Source organism: Chinchilla lanigera, unplaced genomic scaffold, assembly GCF_000276665.1.
Source record: "Chinchilla lanigera isolate Chin_1 unplaced genomic scaffold, ChiLan1.0 scaffold00001, whole genome shotgun sequence".
NCBI lineage: Eukaryota > Metazoa > Chordata > Mammalia > Rodentia > Chinchillidae > Chinchilla > Chinchilla lanigera.
In genome coordinates this window covers 3,255,660-3,276,476 of record NW_004955402.1, presented here as the reverse complement: position 1 = coordinate 3,276,476, position 20,817 = coordinate 3,255,660, and the positions used below count along the sequence as shown (strand labels likewise).

Here is a 20,817-nt window from a genome sequence, read left to right as displayed (position 1 = left end):
CAGGGATAAGAGGGAAGACAGTAGTCTCTTGTCCCTGACATTTCTGCCCAGTGGCCTGGCATCATGGGAATTGGCCCATTTTGTAGTCAGATTTTGTACCAAGGAGTAACTCTGGAAATTGAAAGGTAGCAGTGTATCAGATTTAATTTTTTGAGAAGTATTCCATACTATTCCTAGGACAGTCATATTTTTATTACTATTTGATTGTTTTAAGCAGGCACTGCAGCCCACCACCTGGAAGATAATTCACAAAGCAGAAGGAAGAAAAAACAAGGGTCCCTTAGGTCCCGATGGTGCATTACAGTTTACAAAGCCCCCGGGAACCCCAGTCCCACTGTCCTCGCTCACGTAAAAGTAACACACTCTAAACCCTGCTTTCATGCTGTTTTCTTCAGAGCAGGTATTGTTTTTTATTTTTATTGTACTATTGTTGCCATAATCATTTTCTCACTTGTCTTTTTTTTGTACTGAGGTTTAATATGAGTGGGCTGGTTCTGAGAACTGAAGGTCCTAACTATATAGAAAACGATGTCAGTAAGGGACACTATAACATTTCATATAATTAAAGATCAATAATAAATATTGAAAAACTCCCCTGACTTATACGGAAAGTCAGTGCCATGCCAGAATTAGAGGCTCCATCTTTAGGCTTGTTGTTTTGTGGTGCCAGAGACCAAACCTGGGGCCTCATGCATGCTAGCAAGCACTCTACCACTGAACTGCACCCTAGCCCAGTGTATACATATTGTACACATGTACATGTGCACATGCCTAAAATGTAGACATTTTGTGCACATGTGCAAGAGCTGTATGTTGGGCTCATAAGAACTTACACATTAATGTTTTGTAATTACACATAAGTGTTTTGAAGTAAGTAGTTCCTGGTGTTCTGAACTGTTTGTCTTCAGAGCAGTGTCAGGTTTCCCAGGGCCTTCTTTGCACTATTAATTTGGTTAGCAAATCCTCTTTTCAACCTAGATACAATTCTGCTCATTCCTCTGAAATACTGACTTCCAAATTTGTGGGATCAGAATGACAGAAGCACTGTAACCTATCACTATAGTATTATAGGAGGTGTTATCTTGGTTACTTTTCTCTCATTGCTGAGACAAAATACCCGATGCCCAGAATTAAAGAAAGAACGGTTTATTTAGCTCACAGTTTGTGGAGGTTTCAGTCCATACTCGGCTGGCAGCAAGGCAGGGTGGCACATGGCAGAGGGCAACAATTAATGGCACCAGAAAACAGCAAGAGCAAAAAGGGAGGAGCAGAGCAGCAACAAGCTTCTCCCCATCCCTTACATGGTATGCAGGCTGCCCGCCCCAGGGCGGGTATAGTACCCACACCCTTAATTCTAGTGCTGGACCATGAGTCAATCAAAAACTCTAGCACCCCAAAGACTCATGCACATCCCTTTATGCAAAAGGCATTTTAGTCCATCTCTAAGTGTTGTCAAAATCCTAACAGTTTCAGCATTGCTGAAAAGTCCAAGTCCCAACTCTCCAAAATGTAAGGCAAACTCTTAGCTGTGAGCCCCTGTACAAATGCAAAGAAAGTTAAACACTTCGAACATCCAATGGCATACAATAAACATTACCATCTCAAAAGGTACAAACAAGGGGATACAAAGCATTGGGACCAAAGCAGGTCCAGTATCTATCAGGGCAAAGATTAAGTCCTGTAGTTCCACGTGGCACATCTGAAGCACTCTGTAGCAAATTGTGAGCTGCATGTGGCTCCGACTCTGGGGCACTTCTGGTGGTTGTAGCTCCCTGTGGCTTCTCTCTTAGGCCTGCTTTGCTCCCTCCTTGCAGTTTTCCTTAGACAATCCATGTTCCTGACTTCAAATTTCTGGGGTCTCCATTGCACCTTTGGCTGGTATGATCAAAATATATAGTAAAAAAAGATAATACTATTCATCTCCCACAGAATATTTCTCTTCATTTCAAACACACTTATCCCATAGATTTTTGTCACTTTCTGCATCAGTTCTGGAAGTCCTCTTTCATGAGTGTTTTTTCATGTCTACCTGGATGTCCTGAACTGACTCAAAATGTTTACAGTAATTTCTGCCAAATAAAAACATGATGCTATGTCCTCGCTGACCTTACTCACCCAGTCTGGTACTATGCAACTTCTGGCTCTTCCCCAAGGTCAAAATGCCCATGAAACAAATGCTTTGAATCCATTTGGGATGTCAAGGCAGCCATGACAACATAACTAAAGATACTCAGGAAAGAGGATTCCAGAACTGCTTTGGAAAGTGGCCAGAATGATGGGATACATGCGTTCAAACTGAGGGGGAGTTCTTCCAGGGGGATTCATAGCACTGTTTTAGATTTTTCTTTTTAAACATTCGCTGTATTTTCTGACCACTCATCCTAATGCCTGCTGTGGCTGTATCTGCATATGGCTGGTTTGTGTGAGGACACTAACTCCACTTAGTGTCCTCCTCCTACGGTAGAGCAGGCGCCGTGCCCAGTGTCCCATGGGAGGACCAGGGCTGCTGATGCTACAGGCCCTTGGAGCTTGCTCCTCTCCATTGAGAATGTACTGTGCTGTCTCTGTGATCTTGGTGACATGGGGCTAAAGCACACACTGTCCCCGCCACCACCTCTCTGAGTCCACCTGCTTCCGCATCCCTCACCAGTCCGTCTGCTTCTCCAGGAGCAGTACGTGTTCATCCATGATGCCATTCTGGAAGCCTGCCTCTGTGGAGACACCTCCATCCCTGCCTCCCAAGTCAGGTCTCTGTACTACGACATGAACAAGCTGGACCCACAGACAAACTCCAGCCAGATTAAAGAGGAGTTCCGGGTGAGTCCTGCCGAGGGAGGCGAGTGGCGTGCCCTCGAGACCATGTTGCGTTCAGCTCGGGGAATCTTGCATCTCCCTCACACTGACCGTGAGACACATATGCTGTGAGCCCCTCTCCTCTTCATGCACCCTTTTAAAAATGTTGCCACTGTATTTAACGCACTATGTAGTCCCCCTTATCTGAGGTTTCAGTGATGGTCTGAAAAGGTTCTAGAAAGAGCTCATAAGGTGTTTGTTTAAGGTGTTTTGTGTGCAGTGTCGCATAGGAACTATCCCCACATTCCTTCCTGATGGAGTACACTGTGAAGCTCCCACTGAGTCAGACAGTGAGCATGCAGTGCCTGGAGGTCACTGCCTGCCTTTCACCCACAGACCCTCAACATGGTGACTCCGACCCTGCGCGTGGAGGACTGCAGCATCGCGCTCCTGCCCCGGAACCACGAGAAGAACCGCTGCATGGACATCCTGCCCCCAGACCGCTGCCTGCCCTTCCTCATCACCATCGACGGCGAGAGCAGCAACTACATCAACGCCGCCCTGATGGACGTAAGCTTCCTGGCCTCTGTCCCCTGAGAAGTGGTTCCCGGAGGTGGAACCACTGGGAGGACAGGGATGTCTCCCTCTGATCTGCTCCCCTGGCCCTTTGGAAAGATGCAGGCTAAGTTTTCAACAGGAAGCAGCTGTTAGATTCTGTGCAGGGCGGATGTCACTGGTGTCTCAGAGGCTGCGGGTCTGGAAGGACTGAGGGATGAAGCCTGCGGTCTTTGCCTCCTGACCACGTAGGCCAGAGGCCGAGGGACGGCCGCTAAGTCCCCAGGCAGGGAAATGGGATAATGTAACTGGTGGCGCTATCTTGGCTCCCTTTCCTCGTGATCTCGGCAGTAATGACATAGGAAGAAAACACAGAACTCTTTACTTCCTGTCAGTCTGTTTACTTCTTGCTGCACATTTGATGGGAAGAATAGGAGGATATTTTCAGGGCTAGTGTGGAAATTCCAACTCAGTGGCGTGATATCGCAAAGGGACACTTAAACTGTGCGAAGATCTCCAGAGCCGAGGAAAGTGCGTATGTCCTTCATGGAAGGGATGTGCAACACTGTCACACAGTGTTGAAACGGCAAGCCAACAAGTTTTAAGAAAAGCAGAACTGCTTCACTTGTGCAAATTTATAACAAAAATTTGTGTTGTCCATTAAAACAATTAATGTACAGAGCCAGTATTGTATTTCTGTCAGAAACATTCAAAATTGATAGGCAAAACTTTTACATTTTCTGTCAGAAACATTCAAAATTGATAGGCAAAACTTTTACATTTTCTTGGTATGAAAGAGACTATTTTATCACTGTTATTTCACAGATGAGTTTATAGTTAGTCTATTTTGGTATTGACAATGGTGGTAGAATTCAACAGTGGCTAAATATGTCCAGGGTCCTGTGCCGTACGTTTCCATGTGCACAAAATAGCTGAGTTCCCCTCCGTCCCATTTTCCTGGGTGTGTCTGCATCTCTCTTGCTTGTTTGCAGAGCTATAAACAACCTTCGGCTTTCATAGTCACCCAGCACCCTTTGCCGAACACAGTCAAGGACTTCTGGAGGCTGGTCCTGGACTACCACTGCACGTCGGTGGTGATGCTGAATGACGTGGACCCCGCCCAGGTGAGGCAATGATCACGCGGGGAGCCCAGCCCTGGGGGCCGGTGCGTGCACGCCGTGTTTGCACACTGAGAAGTGCGGGCCCCGTGCCAGGGCTGCGGGTAATGGAGAACGAGGCGAGCTCGATCAGGAGTGTAAGACACAGGTGGAATTGGGGGCCAGAGCAGAAAGCTAGGCAGAAGGCTTGGGCAGCAGAAGGGACAAAGCAAGGCAGGGCTGGAAATCGGGCTGTCCCCAAAAGATGAAGACACCTGGAGAAACACAAGGTCCCAGAGTCACAGCTCAGTAGGACCCCGAACACACGGAGCCCAGAGGCAACCTGAGGACAGCAGAGAAAGGACGCAGCCCTGGGCCCAGCAACGCTCACTTGGAGCCTCCAGGCAGAGATCGTCACAGTCAGGGGACAGTGGAGACACGCTAGTGAGTTTAAGGGATAGCAATTAGTGCTGTCTGCTCTTCGGTGAAAATATTAAAAGGAAAGAAAACCAAGAAATAAGAAAAGTAGGAATGCTAAGTGTGGCTTTTGCATAGCATCTCTCTATAAAGGGTGCTGCTAGCGCCAGGGTGCTGGGTGCTGAGATTATCCAGGTACCCCACCTGGGCCACTCCAACAGGGCCACTGTGGAAAGTTAGCACTTAGCATGTCTAAAGAAAACACCTGTTCTGGAACCAAATGAGTTTTGATTTCATATCTAGCAGACAAATTTTTTTTTTTAAGTTCTGAAATATTTCAGTATCCAGACTGGGCAAGATGCTTCCTTCCCACGAGGGGCTCTGTTGCCACAGTCTGCCAGGGACAGCGCGGACCTGCAGTTGTCCCGCATGGCTTTTCGTGAGGTTTGCAGCGCTGCCTTGTTAAGGCCCTCCCCTGCAAGCTGGCTAACGAAGTAATGATAATCCTTGTTCTCCACTCATCCTTTTGGCTTAAGAAGTGTGAATATTTTAGGGCTCCTCCATGTGGGTGCCTCAGCCGTGTTCACAGACACACACAGCTCCAGGGAGAGCTGAGGGTTCACTCCCTGCCTGATGCTCCAAGGGCTGAGTGTCGCTCCGCCAAGATGCCCTAGTCACAGGCAGTCACAGGACAAGGGACTTGTTCCTGGTTTAGAATCACTCTGGGTTTTTCCTAATGTGAAGCCGGAAACGAGGCGATATGGACTGCTTTGTGCCCATCCGTGGACAGGACAGGGGTGATGCTCGTGCGTACCTGGTGAACAACAGCTTTCCCGTTCTAAAGCTGCTTTCTAAACCCACTGTCTGGACAGCAACCAAGCCTTGGCTCCCGCGTGGTGGGAGGCACAAAAAGACTCCAATGCTGTTCGGCAGAGAGAGCCGATTTTCGGGGTGAGAGGAAAGAGGCTCGTGGGAGTCGGTCTCTTAGTGAACACTAAAATGAGCATTTGAACTTCAAGGCTTTGCAACTGTACAAGACTAGCACTTAAAAAAAAAAAAAAAAAAAAGACTAGCACTTAGCTGTTTTAAGTATTTATAGGTCCGGTTGGCGGATGAGTTATGCACCATTTAAGCCATTTTCTACATGGTTTCCTTGGGCAAAGTGTAGGACACAGTGTGCCAAGAGCCAGGCACCAGCCCGGGCGTCTGCACTTCTTTGGTTAAGTGACAAGCTTTTGATCAGGCGCTTGAACTGAGAGCAAGCAGAAAGCAAATCCAGCTCAGCGAGTAGAAAATGGGCAGAACAGTTCAAATGTGCCTGTTACGGCTGTTGTTACTATCCCGCCTCCCCATCACCATGCCTATTAATTTTAACAGTGGGTACCCTTGGGTATCAGAATGAAAATAAACACCAGTGCGCTCTTGTTTGACAAAGCAGTTTAATAACTTCTCACCAGGAAGTGCTTGCTAGCAAGGGAGAAAATATTTCATGGAAGTATTATTTAAACGTAAATATATGTGATTTCTAAAATACAGCAGATTTAGCTGACATGAAAAAATATACTTGGTTTCCTACGTTCATTCTTAATCATGAGCTCCAACCTTGAACTCCTTTACAATGGAGAGAGAGGACTTTCTGTTAACCTGCTGATAACTGAGACCTTATCCTGTAATCTTGGATATAAATCAGCCTTTGCAACATTCCACAATGAGATGTTAGAGCCTTTGGAAAATAAGTCATCAAAGAAAGGAGATTCAACCAGTGACTCTCCTTTCGTGGTATCTCATTTAGCTTAAATGAGATGATAACATCTCTCATCTGTTCTTGGCCCCATGGCAACAGGTTAGAAAATAAGGAAATGGTTCCCTCTCTTGTTCCACCACAAGCTGTCTGTCCCTCTGGGAAGCCAGAAAGATCAGAATTAAACAGCTCCAGAAGAGACCCTAGAAGTTCAGTTTCATGCCGTGAATGCCTAGGAAGGCTGCAGGGACTTAGGAAAGTTTTTTGAAGAAGACAGATCTTAGGATCTCTTCCCACCTGACTGTCTCCAAGTTTAGGAAGTTTGTGAGGTGACCACAGATGAACGCACCCCTCTCCCCAGCCACCGTACCCCAAACTACTCCTGCTCACGGAGCTGTGCATTGTATTCATGTGGAAGTTCCAGTTAACCAGTAGCACCGGTACCTAGAGCTGCAGACTCGAGGAAATTGTGTCTTTTAATCAAAAGTGTCTCCAGGCGAAACAGCAAAATGTGTGCTCTGATGACACCAAAATTCCCAGATCTGAGCTGGGGGCTTGAGTAGAACATGCCAATGCAAGCCACACTGCATCGGTCCTGAATCATATTACAGAGCAACTACTCCCAAAAGTCCGGGGCGGGCAGGCCAGAGACTTGGGTGTCGGTAGGTGTGTGTGCCTGTCTAACTGTCTGTGATTCTGTAGGGCGGGGATGTGGCATTTCCCCCAGGGCCTGAGAGCCCCTTCCAGCAAGATCAGAGTTTACAAAGGGGCATGTAGAACAGCACCCCCCTGACCTCCTGGAAAGCAGAATTACGTGTGGTTAAGGATGCTTTGGGGGGACATGAATAAAATGTTGTAGGAGAGGGACAGGCAGAGTTGAGGAATGGGTCAACAAGAAAGTCCTAAGGTCTGCTTGCTGGAAGGAAAAGAAAGAAAAGAAAAGGGAGGGGAATTGATCAAGTCTGAAGAATCACTGACTGTCGGTACTGGCCTCCTCCAAGATGCTCAGGCTTCCGTTTATTCTCGTCCTGAATTCAGCTGTGCCCACAGTACTGGCCTGAGAACGGCGTGCACAGGCACGGCCCCATCCAGGTGGAGTTTGTGTCTGCCGACTTGGAGGAGGACATCATCAGCAGGATATTCCGGATTTACAATGCCGCCAGGGTAAGAGCCGGGCCCTGCCGCTGTCCCTGTGGTCTTGCTGTGTTCGTGATCCCCTCGTCTACAGCACACTGTGGGCAGGCCCCTTCTCGGAGTCTGGAACCAGCAGGGAACAAAGCAGAGATGCCTGACCTCATGGAGTTTATACACTAACAAGAGGAGTGTTAAATACAAAGCCACTCAGTGGCCCCTGGTGAAGCCCAGTGAGGAAGACGCTTTTAGGACCAGAAGGATGGGGGGCCCCACAGTGGGGACTTACACTGCGGCCTGCACAGGTGGGGTTGGCAGCCGGGGAGCAGGCCGGGTCAGCGGTGGGAAATCCCCAGTGGAGACCTGGTGGGAGGGAGCCCTTTCCGAGCAGCCCGTGGCCAGGCGTGGTGCAGGGTGGGAACCCACTGGGGGGCGGTGCTCTTGCCAACACCACGTCGTAGAAGGACAGGCACAGATACACCCGGGAGATGGTTCGGGAGCTGGACTGAACCATGCTCCAGCAAGGTGCCTTTGTTAGGACAGAGACAATAAATAATTGACACAACAGCTAAAATACTAGACGGAGCATGTCAGAAAGTAGGAAATATGACAGGATAAAGAATGAGAGAGCAGTGAAAGGTGCTGGGCCAGGCCCAGGAGGGAGTCAGTCTGTTTGAAACAGAAGTGCCTGGGAGCACAGCCAAGGAGGAGGGCGGAGGCGGTCAGTGCGCAGGCCAGCGTGGAGCAGCGGGTGGAGCCCAGCACCTGCCAGGAAGGTGACCGGGTCAGGACCCCCTGCTAGCACAGGGTTTGCCCACGTAGAAGTAGGCACCTCACCGGCCTTGGGAACCACGTGGTGTGAGGGAGCACTCCGGCTCCCGCGCTGAGCATGGACACTAGCACACACCCACGGGGGCTCTGAAGGGTCCTGGGAAGGAGCTGGTGACAAGTGACTATGGCAGGACAGCAGTGGCGGCAGGTGCAGGCAGCCAAGACTGATTCAGGGAGCACAGAGCAGGACCCAAGGACCAGGGCGAGCGACGGGATGGGCATCTGCTGAGTTGGGGGCGCTGCTCAGTGACTGGTGCGGGGACATGTGTGGGTCGTGGGTCAGAGGGCAGCATCGGACACGGGGTTCGGGAGGATGCTGAGAGCCATGCAGGAATCCAGCCGGGCCTGTAGTCCCAGAGACAGGAGGAGACTGGAGACACTCAGGTAGGACTCCCTGGTGGTGCTGGGGCCATGGCACTGTGTGGAGTCCTCAGGTGAGAGGCTGGCTGGGAAGGGGGCTGGGGCGGAGCCTGGGACTTCTGTCCTGAGAGGTCTGGGGAAGTGGAGGCTGTGCCGCCGAGGAGGAGGAAGGGCCAGGAGGACAGGGTGTCCCCGAGCGAGGGTCCCCAGGGGGCTTGGCCTTGGGCTCCAGCTGTGGCGAGGTCAAGCCGTTGTCACTTTTCCAACATGAACTCGGAGTGCTGCAATTCACTTCCTTATGACTAAAGATGAATTAACTATTGCTATCTTAAGATTCATCCCCATGAGCAAACCATCCCGCGCTCACGAGAAATATGGTGCAAGCTGTATCACGCTGGACTCGCAGACAGCCCTACGTTACAGCTGATTCTCTACCTGTAATTAAGATAAAGCCATCTCCCCCTCATAGTGCACCATGGTGTCAGGTTCTCTTGGCTTCTGCAGAAAGGGAAGCTTTCTGCTTCACTTCAGACCTGTCATGTAAAACACCTGGCTCTTTATAACCGCTCCAGACTAAAAATCCTAATTCTCGAGGCCTGAGGAAGCTACCTTTGTTCAGAGTCAGCCGACCTCTCCTTTAATCACTCCTGCTTTGACGCAGAGACCAGCAGGTGGAAGAGGCCCGGCTTCCCTAAGCGAATAACACCTGTTTTCTGTGCTCTCCCCGCCTGCTGCCCCGCGCTCTTAGCCCCAAGACGGATACCGCATGGTGCAGCAGTTCCAGTTCCTGGGCTGGCCGATGTACAGGGACACACCCGTGTCCAAGCGCTCCTTCCTGAAGCTCATCCGCCAGGTGGACAAGTGGCAGGAGGAGTACAACGGCGGGGAAGGCCGCACGGTGGTGCACTGCTTGTAAGTGCGGGGCCCGCCCTGCTCCGCTGTGCCTCTCGGCCTTCAGTTTCAGTGTAAATGGAGAAGCGGGGCTCTGGGGGCAGAGGGTGACCCCGCTCTGAGGGTTCAGACGCTTTGCCAGAACCAGGTGCACGTTCTGCATTTGGGTGGGGCTGAGCAGGTCACTGGTAAACAATGGAGGTCTATCTAGTGCATGGTTTTGGGAGCTGGGAAGTCAAGGGCAGGCACTGGCGTGGCTGAGGGCCTTGCTGCCACGTGGCACATGGTGGAGGAGTCCCCTGGAGAGAGGGCTTGCTAGCTCAGCTCTGTCCACTTATGAAGTCACGAAGGCCACCATGGGGACCCTCCTGACCTCATCTAGCTGGAGTAACTGCCCAGATGTCTCACTCCGAACCCTATTCATGACTTGGGGGATTGTTTCAGGTGCATGAATTTTGGGGTAACAGTCCAAACTCCAGCAGGCAGTGTGTCCCTGCCGCACAAGTCATCTTGGCTCCGGACTGAGACCCACGCACAGATAAACACACGCAAGTCACCTGGGTGGGCTCCGTGGCTGCCTCCTGAGAACCAACCGTTAACATCTTGGGGAAGTTTCTGAGCTGGCCTGTAAACTGTTGGCCACTTAAAATCGTCCAGGCTAGAAGGATTCATCCACAGAGCTCAGCAATGCTGCCACACAGGGCTCCCGCGCCAGCCAGGGTGCCAGGGCCATCGCATGACACAGCAGAGCCACAAAGCCCTGTCCCTTCCTGGCTTTCGTGGCTGGACGGGAGGTTTGGGCGGGAACTCCGTGTTGGGAGGACTGCTTACCCTGCTGCAGTTTCTGTCCTCAGAGCGCAGGAGGTCAAGGCTTGGGCCCCAGGGTGATAATGTTGGAAAGTGGTAAAAGCCTTAGAGGTGAGTTCATGGAGGGTCCTCAGGGACTCGGCCTAGAGGGTCTGCGGAGTCCCAGTCTCTCCCCTCCCCCCTCTCTCTCTCCCCTCTCCTTCCTTCCTTCCCTCCCTCACCCTCCCCCGTCCCCCTCCTCCTCCCTCTTTTCCCTGTCTCCCCCTTTCCCTCCCCCTTCTGGTCTACCCTTTCCTCTCCCTCCTTCCCTCCCTCCCCCCGCTGTGGCCGTGAAGGGAGCAGTCCTTCTGACATCTGCCCCCACCACAGGCCCCCACTCCATCATGGACTAGGCACTCCAGACCGGAGCCAAATGAAAGTGTTCCTCTTTGCAAACTGATTATAAGGGATTAGGGATTTGCTATCATGGTGGAAACCTGACTCACACAGAGCCAGGGTCCTGAAAGGGTGACCCCAAAGCCGGCAGTTCAGCAGGGGCTAAGATGGAAGAACCCTTGGCAGGGGGCCGGTGAGGCCCAGCTGCCCAGCAGCAGGAGTCACCTGGGAGCTGTAAGATGCCCACCTCAGGCACACCCACACCTGAGAACTGAGCAGAACCCAGACCTCTGTGTGCTTCCCTGGGCGGCCAAGGTGGAGAGCCACCAGAGTGCACACCAGGCTCCTCCAAACCCTCACCTGCGTTTTCTCATTGGCAGTGATATGTAGCTAATCATCCAGCTGGCGCTGGCTTAATGGAACAGGCAATTAAAAAGCCACGGCAGTTAGGGATGATGTTTAGAGTATCCCTGGAAATTCAAAGCCTCGGCATCTGTCGCTCTTCAGGGTGTCGGTAGATGCCCAGAGGAGATCTCTGCAACGTGGAAGGCAATGGAAGGCCTCACTGGGAGGGGACCAAGCCAGCCAGTGACAGACTCCACAGAGGGTACAGGGCCCTCTCCATCTGGTCCCTTGCGTTACACAGGGTCACCCAGAGCCCTGCCCTGCCTCACCCAAACACATGAGTGTCTTGTGCACAGACTCGGGTTCACTGGGAGAGTCTCAGGGACTTCCCCGCACTTGTCTGCCTCTGGAAGTCCCTTCCTCCATCCTCCAAAGAGTATTCTCTAACTACAGATGTAGGCTCTGACCAGAATAAGAGAAGGGTCGCCCTTGCTGAGTAGATACAAGTTCAGCAGAGATCACCGACATTTTAATCAGTCTGGATTAGATCTGTTCATTTTGAGTTGTTTGTGCCGCTGTGAGTGGAACCCAGGCCCTGGCACATGCTAGGCAAGCACTGTGCCACTGAGCTATGCCCCAGCCATGTCGCTTGTGCACTCCAAGGAGTTTGCAGTCGCCTCTCCGGGACCTGGAGACCCCAGCACTGGATCTGGAAGCAAAACGCGTCTGACCCCTGGATCGGTAGCTGTCTAACAAGGGCCAACAGCTGAGCGCTCAGGATGGAAGTGCCAGTGGAGGAAGCTGAGGCCCCAGGACAGGAGTAAGGGAGGGATCCAAAGACCACGTTAAGTCACCACGCCCTGTAGACAGCACGTCCAAGAGTGTGACCCGCTGACCAGTGAGCAGCGCCATTCCATGTGGTGTCTCTAACGATGGGCTGCTGGGCTGTCATAGATGGTGGTGGCGTCTGATGTCCCTCCTGCCTTAGGTCCCCTCCCGCTGGGGAGGGCACCTGCATTTTCCTGGCTGTCTCCCAGTCTGACGCTCTGTGCTACCCATGGGGCTGCTTCTTGCCCTCCTTGCTGAACACCCAGAGCAGGAGAGGTGTGTTTTTGTTTAGATTCATAAGTATTTTTTCTTTATAAGAAACAAAGTTTAAACTGGCCTCTTCCAGGCCTTGCCAGGATGCCATTCTGTCTGAGGTCAGGGCGCCCATTCGGTATGGCACAGCGCCACCTGTTGGTGGTGGACAGAGCACGCCTGGGCAAGGCTCCACCACAGGTCCCAGGATGGCATGGTCCTAGGATCCGGGCCACAGATATCCACAGGGTGCACACACTTTTCTTATACTTGGCTTCCAGCTAACAAAGCCAGGATAAATGAATAGAAGTAAGAGACCAGTGCTTTGGAACTCCATCAAGATCATGGAGTAGAAGCTACTGGAAGCATTGGGCGGAAAGCGGATGGAAAAGCAGTGTGGTATTAGTGCAAGGGTGGAAACAGGACACACATCCAGGGGCAGGGCCACACCTGTGTCACCTGGTCTCCAGCGAACACCCCGCCCTGCAGGGCCGCACTGGTCTCCGCCTCACGCTGTAGATCAGAATCTTTCCCAGATGATCACAAGCCCGAATGTCAGAGAAAACAACAGAGCTTCTAGAAGATGATGTGGAAGAAGCTCCTGTGTGCGTGGGTAACCAAAGCCTGGCTAAGACAGGACGCAGAACACTGGCACTGGAGGATGGTGGGGACTGGATCTCCCTAACCATGCAGCACTTCTGATCATTAAGAGGCATCAGGAAGGTGTGAAAGGCAAGACCGTGGAGGAGAGGTCTGCCGTGCATAGCGCTGGCAAAGAACTCAGCCAGAACTCCTGCAGGTCGGTAGAAACCAGATGCATGACCCAGTTTCTTCAGTAGGCAAAAGGATTGCCAGGTACTTCCTTTAAGAGGCGGGGTGTGCAAACAGCCAGTGAGATGTCATCCTGAGTTTGCTTCCCAAGGAAATACACATGTAAGACATCTTTGTGTAAATAAACTCACCCTTTCAACCACCCATCCCTCCTGAATCCTTTGCAAGCCTTGTCGCTAACTACCAGTTTACAGGATACTCGGGGCAGAGCACAAACGTGGTAGATACCAGAGGAAACCCAGAATGTGGGGCTCTCTACAGGACGAATACCCACGTCTTCAACAAATAACTTTTCAAGAATAAAAGAGAAAAAGAACAGCAGATCAAAATATAAGCATAAACTTTATCAAAGAAATGCAATGTGCAGACTTAGCTTAGATGTGGATTTTTTTAAAAGCAACTATGAGGAACCACAAAGAAAATTTCAACTAGGTAGAAATTTGATTTTATTAAAGTGGTAATACTTATTTGGGGAATGATAGTACTGTTGTGTTTTTAAAAATGAAAGGTCTCTTAGTTCCTTGGAAAAGGGGTTGATTGCTCAGCTGGTGCAGGAGAAATACAAGGATGTGCCTGGAATGTCTTACAGTTCCAGAAAGTAAGAAATGTTCCAAAAAGGACAGGCATTTGTCCCAAGAACGCAGGAGCCAACCTGATGGAACTCCTAAGAGTCAAAGTTGGAAAACCTTGAGCAGCAAAATAAATATGGTGCTACTGAATTTTAGCTCATACAACAAGATATTTTCTCCATGTCCACGCTGATACAAATAAAATAAAACATACATTTTGAGGGAGGAGGAGAGATACCTCCTTCCTGTGGTAGAACGTCAGGAGGAAGAAAACACAAAATCAAATTGTTATAGATGTGATCCACCAATGAATGTGAAAAGCAGTGATGAACCCGTGAGTGGAAGCAGGATTCACACAGACCCAAAATACCTTCACCCAAGATCCATACTAACTGCACAAAGATGGAAACTTGGAAGTGAGCAACCTGGCAGACACCATCTTCACTTCTGAGCAAGGTTAACATCACCGAGAACGGGGTGACTGACACCATGAACCCTGTGAAGGGTGAAGCATCCTTCCATGATTTTCGTACTAAAAGGCATGGCTGCATTTCCGCTCGTGAGAAGGCAGCGGACCAGCCCAAATGAAAGGCAGTGTGCATTCTTCCCTGTGCAGTCCCTTCTCAGCCTTTGATTCAGCACTATGGGTGCTTTCTCCCCCTACATTCTGTCCTCTGCATCTCATATTCTGCAAAATAACTGATCCAGGTCAAGAAAGACAAGGATATAGCTCAGCGGCACAGGTGCCTGCCTGGCAAGGCAATTCAATTTCTGGTACCACAAAAAAAGACAAAGAGAGACTGAAGACATGTCACAAATTGGAAGAAGCGTAGGTGGCAACGAAATGAAAGATGAGAATCAGTTCATGATCCCTGACCAGGAAAAGGACATTCACGGAGAATCTGGTGACATCTGCCGCCGGCCTGGCTTACTGAATAAGACTGCGCCAGTGCCAGTGTTGCTTACGTGGTAGCACGGCACGCTTTTCCAAGATGTTCACAGCAGAGGAGGTGGGTGTTACAAGGGAATTCTCTGCTATTCCTGCGGTGTTTCTACACATCTAGAATTAGCTCAGAATAAAAAGCTCTGTTTTAAAATACCCTGTAAGCCAGGCGTGGTGTTGCACAACTATAATCACAGCACTTTGGGAGACTGAGGCAGGAGGATCCCAAGTTTGAACCTCGCCTGGGCAATCTGATGACTTAACAAGACCCTGTCTGTTGTAGAGATAAGTGTAAGGTGCTGGTAGGTTTTTATGGCTAGGCACACCTTTGAACAGAAGCCACACTCATCACCAGTTTACCCAATAGATACTAGGCAAGGTCTCTGTCCCCAGAAATGCTCCGCTGTGGGCTGTGGTGTAACGTTGGGAGGTGCTGCATCAGGTAACACAGTCTCAGGCTGAGGCAACGCTGGACAGACACCGGCCCTGTGACCTGTGACTGTGACCTGTGACCCAAACGCCCACCAGCTGTGCCCTTTGCTTTAACTAGAACTGGCCCAGATGTGGACGCCAGCGGCCTCCGAGGCCTTCACGACTGGCTCTCGGGGGTTTAGACGGCACGCCTCCACAGTAAGCGTGTGACACGCGGCATGAGGGCAAACATCAGCCAACCCTCTCATCTCTACCGTGACAGGAACGGGGGAGGTCGCAGCGGCACATTCTGCGCTATCAGCATCGTCTGTGAGATGCTGCGGCACCAGAGAACCGTGGACGTCTTCCACGCCGTCAAGACGCTGCGGAACAACAAGCCCAACATGGTGGACCTCCTGGTAGGACCCCCTGCCCCCCACCCAAGCTCCCCGACTTGCAGCGACACTGGTTTCAGACGGGAAGAGACTCATCCCATCGCTTTGCTGTAGGACTTCTCTCCCTTTCTCTCTCTCTTCCTCTCCTTGATTTTTTGGGGGTTTTGGTTTTTTTGGTTTTTTTTTTGTAAGGAAATTGTCTCAGCTCATTTGAGATGTGAAAATAGTCGCAGCTCACAAGTGAACATCCTTATTAACTTCCCTCCCTGCCAGTGCCTTCCACGTGGCTAAGCACTTAGTCTTCACGGAGAAGAAATAATCATAGCACATGAAATGCCAGATTTTCAAATTACATATTTTATAAATAGCTTAATCGCCCAATATTTATCAAAGCTGTGAATCTGAGCTTGACACCCAGAGTGCTGCCTTTAATTATGGCGGCCGTCTCTGAGGAAAGGATGAAAGGAGTTGAGAAACAAAGGACGAGGTACAATTATTTCCTTGGAGTATTTCATGAAATCTTTCTGGGCGCTGCGAAATGCCAAGCACAGCGGCTCCAGAGTAGAAGAGCAGCTCCAAGGAGGACAGTCCCGTGCTGCTCCGTGTGGAGAACGGGCCCCCCGTGGCAGGCGGGCTCGCTGGGGCAGTAGGGAGCAGGAAGAGGCGGTCGAGGAGATGCGCTCCAGAGGGCTGTGTTCCAGGAGTGCTGTGTGCCGTGGGTACGTGAGATAAAGAGGAGTTCGGGCTGCAGTTGTAGCCAGGGTCCCCATCTGCAGCTTGGAAGTTACTTCCGCTTCCCTGGACCGGGGGTATGACAGTGACTGGTGACAGCCAGCTTCCGAGACAGCTAGAGACCCGCTCAGCACCAGCCACTCTCCGGAGCGTCTCTGTCCCCAGATCGTCCCTTTTCCGGGAAGCTTGGCGCTGGTGGGGGACTGTCGCCGTTACCACATCGGCTTCTGTGGCAGCATGGCTGTGTTCCCCAAACTGTACCCCTCGCCCCTGCCCGGCAGGAAGCCCATGGAGCCCCAAACTTGAGTCTCAGCTCTGTGCCTCGTTCCAGCGAGGTGACCTCAGGTACATCAGCTTGCCGGTTTAAGTGCCCTTGAGCAAGTGGATTTCTTGGGTTTTAGTTTGGTAAACCGTGGAGCGCCCTGGCTGACGCGGAGGTGTATGTGAGAGGGTTTGGAAAGTGGCACGTGGAGAGAGGAGCTGGGTGACAGTCCAGTGTCTGCGGGGCAGGACACCTTTGCGGCCTGGGGAGCTGTCCGTGTAGCTGGGAGAGGAAAAGAATGTCCACAGCAAGCAGGTACATGTGCTTAATGTGTGTCGGGTGCAGCTGCAGCACCCTCCATGTAGCAAGAGATTTCTCTCTCTGTCTCTCTCTGTCTCTCTCTCTCTGTCTCTGTCTCTCTGTCTCTGTGTCTCTGTCTCTCTCTCTCTCTCTCTCTCTCTCACTCACACACATACACACACACACACACACACAGGTGTGTCCTGTGTTCAGCTTCACTGGAACCAGCCAGGCGTGGAGAGAAGAGCAGTCCTGCAGCCCACGCGGCCCAGTGCAGACAGATAAGGAGACTGGCAGGAAGGATGAAATTAAAATGCTCGCTGTGACCAGTACCTAACCGCACAGACTCGGGGACAGATGTGTGGCTTCCAAACTTCAAGCTGCCCTTGATAAAAAAAAAAAATGTCATTTCCCGCTCACGGCACCTGGAATAAGCAGATCACTAGACTCGGCCTTCCGGGCCTTTCCTCTAAGGGCGCTTGCTGCAGCTTGCATCGCTCAGGAAGTTTTACGGGCAGAAATGACGCGGGGATGAATGGAGGCTGGGGTGGCTGGCCTGGAAGGGGGCATGCGGTCACAGCCACTGTCTCTTACAAGTCAGTAGCTTATGGCATTGTGGGTAATTCCATTTTTCCCAAGATAAAAATACATATTTAAAAATGATTTTATTTCTCGTGACACGTAGCAGTTATACATATCTTGGGGGTACAGTGTGACAGTTCAAAGCACGCATGGTCAGATCTGCATGATGGTCAGATGTGGGTGGGCTTGTCTGTCGCCATGGTCATCACACGTCTGCGTGGGGAGCATTCCTGACCCTCTCTGCTAGCTGCTGTGAAATCCGCAAAGGTTAATGTTGACTGTCGGGCGTTATTCCTCCTGTCCAGCTGCGCCCTCTACAGTCACAGGGGATTCCAGTGCCGAAAGTGGGGTCCCTGGGTGCCCAGACCTCCCACAGTCAGCGTCGGGCTTAGGGTAAGGCCAGCGCTGAGAATGTAGGAAGTTTGTGTCATTTCCTGAGAGAACTGTCTGCTAACTGCCGCAGGATAACAGATAATACCTGGTGACCACGGGAAAACGTCGTAGTGTTCTTTTCAGTCAGTTTGAAGCTTCCAGGATTGGCTAGCAGCTCCTGGGGCCTGTGCATTTGTTGTTGCCTGTGTGAACTCTCTTGAGCTTGGTGTTTGTGCATATGGACGTCGCTGGAGGAGTGAGCTCCGGCCAGCTGATGCGGTGGGGCGTGGTCTCACGGGCATCGGTCAGCCTCTGGGGTCTGAGTGCAGACTGGGCGGTGGGAAGGATGCGCTGCATCTGGAGGATGACAGGTGCGTTCCAGGAAGCCTTGGAGTCCATCTGACCTGGGCTGCTGGGGAGTCAGGATGGACTGCAGTGGGGAGCCCCGGGCTGTGCCCCACTGGTCGTGCATGAAGCACTCAACAGGCTGAGCCCCACCCTGGTCCTACCTGCTGGGCAGGTGGGCAGAAAACAGCAAGAGGTGTCAGCCTGCCCCTCCGCCTCGCTTCTCAGCTCTGACGGCTCTGCATTGCTTCCAACCCTGAAGTCATCGTCATTCTGAAGCCTGGCACTCCCGAGGGAGATCCAGAAGGCCCGCCCTGAAGGTGGATTTCATCTCATTTTTCATTTTCAGGCTCTGTAGAAAAGCCAGAACATTTCTAGGGAGCAAACTAACATAGAACACAAAACTGGATTCTTTTTTAACCCAGCAGGGCCAGCTGCGTGTGTCCCTGACCCCATTACCCATCTCTTGCCCCATCAGAGACGGGGCCCTGATTCAGACCCAGCTGCAGTTCTGAAGCCACCACAGCTCTCCCTCACCTGTCTTCCTCACCCCCCGTAGGCTCCCAGGACTCATCAGCACAGGGACACTTCTGGGAACTGATCGTGCACGGGGAAGCAGGGAGCCCTTGGGGTGGGCAGGAACTCTGGGAGCCCCCAGGGCCGTGCCCAGAAGTGAACACCTGGGCGCCCTGACCGATGCCTCTGCAGGTCAGGCAAGGCTGCCTCCTCTGTGTGCGCTCTGAAGGCTCTGAGGTTAAGCTCCATGTCGGCTGGGCTGTGAGACCCTGGGGCCCAAATAAAGAGCAGTCCAACCTCCGGCTAGAAGTCCAGGGTTTCCAGGAATGGCCTGGGAGCCTGCCGCCCCATCATCAGCACTCCTCAGGCTGCTGCGCAGGATCCCTGGCAGTCACGCCCGCCTCTGCATCCCCCAGGCAGCATGGCCACCCTCGCCCAAAGCCTGAATGAAGTGGGGGTCTGCAAAGCAGGGCACCCCGCTTCGGTCACCGGGCGCTGTTGTCATCTCAGGTCTTCTGCCACACAGCAGGCCCTCTGCTCTGTCCAGGTAGCTGGCTTCTCTCCCTCCTCCCCTCCTGTGCCAGCACCCCCATGGCACCCCATCTTCCCCTTCCAGAGTCCCCTCCTCTGGAGCATAACATGTTGCCACCAGCTGCACACGTCTTTGAACATCCTTGCTTCCTGCAAAGCTCACTCACCTTGGTATTTTCCCAAGCAAAGTCCGTTCCCATCTAAGAGGAACGCCAGTCCCTCTGCACCGGTGGGAGTGTTTTGAGGCTCACTGTGCCAGCAGCCGGAGTTCGGGCCCAGCTCCCGTCAGTCTGTGGCTAGCCTCTGCTCTGTGCACAGGACTTTGCTGAATGGGCCGTGGGTGCAAGAGAAGCAGAAGACACGGTCTGTCTCTGAGATCCAACGTACAACACAAGCGCGTCCTGAGCCCCTTTCTCTCATCTGTAAAGCGGAGTTAAGCCAGTTGTAGAAGGAAGCCCACGTGTCATACGATGGCTGTGTGGTGTTGAGCCAGGCAGACTCAGACACAGGAGAGAAAGTGGTACTCCCCAGGGGTGGAGGACGGGGGCCGCAAGGGCTCACTGGGCATCATGGGGTGCTTAGACTGTCTACAACCCTAAATACAGCGCCAGCTACTGACCTGTGTCAAAACAGGAAATTATCCCAAATTTAAGTTAGAGGCGTCACTGGCTCTTGCAGCAATCCTAGACTCAGACAGATCTCATCCTGTAAAGCAGAATGTGTGAGGTGGGCAGAGGAGGCCAGCCTTGAGGGCAGGAGCGGTCAAGAGACACAAAGGACACAGCAATTGGTCTCTCAGTGACCCTCCTCACGGTTACAGCTGTGCGTCTCGTGTTTTCCAGGAAACTGGCTCATTTCCAAGTTCAGTTTGACCATGCCGTATGAGGGTAGCCCATCCAGTCTGGTCTGGCCCGGAACAGTGCCCTCCCAGGGCTTTGATTTAAGTAAGGAAGCTCTAAAAAGCTCAGCCTCGTGGTATGTGATATACTACACTGTGAAGCCGAGTTTTTAATTAAAATCTTAAAGGAGAGAGAGTACAGACCCCAGACGCTTGCAGGGCCTCCATGCAGCCCGTGGTGCTCATGGTCTGGCTCTCCATCTTCTCACACAGGCGCGAGGACTGGGGCCACCGCCCCTTTCCAGAGAGGGAAGCCAGGCCAGGTGTTATAACCACAGCAGATCTTGCCCTTTCCTCAAGTGCTGTGTCCCTCCTCGACCCGCCTGTCCTGGACCCAGGCCTCTGATGCCCTCTGTGGCCCAAGGTGCCCCCTTTGTGACTGAGAATCAGGAAATCCTACACCCCACAGTGTCTGCGACCCATCAGCACACAGTGTGGGTCCAGGCGTCCCTGGCCCCAGCTGCCCTGTAGAACTGCCGGCGACACTGACCTGCACAGGCCACAGCGTGTGGGAGGCAGGTAGGGAAGTGGGGGTGAACTCGGGCCACCAGGACTCTTGCTCGCCTGTGGGTTCCACTGTGGCCAGGCCCCCTGCTTCTCAGGGGAGGGCTTGGGGGGCCCTTGAAGAGGCTCTGCTGCAGGTAGGTGGTGCGTGCTGCGCCCTGTGAGTCTCAGGGTGGGCAGTGGGGGCATTCGAAGTGCCCAGC

General features: G+C 52.1%; 1 protein-coding gene across 1 annotated transcript in view; it reads left to right on the top strand.

Annotated features, from left to right (window-relative positions):
- The window catches only part of Ptprm (protein tyrosine phosphatase, receptor type, M), a gene marked incomplete at its 5' end in the record, with an annotated part of 513,011 nt that overhangs the window by 479,981 nt on the left and 12,213 nt on the right, over positions 1–20,817 (top strand). Inside the window, 6 exon segments of the mRNA XM_005372618.2 lie at positions 2,668–2,817; positions 3,190–3,363; positions 4,341–4,472; positions 7,642–7,767; positions 9,674–9,837; positions 15,461–15,596. Coding sequence (XP_005372675.2) covers positions 2,668–2,817; positions 3,190–3,363; positions 4,341–4,472; positions 7,642–7,767; positions 9,674–9,837; positions 15,461–15,596 — 882 coding nt within the window.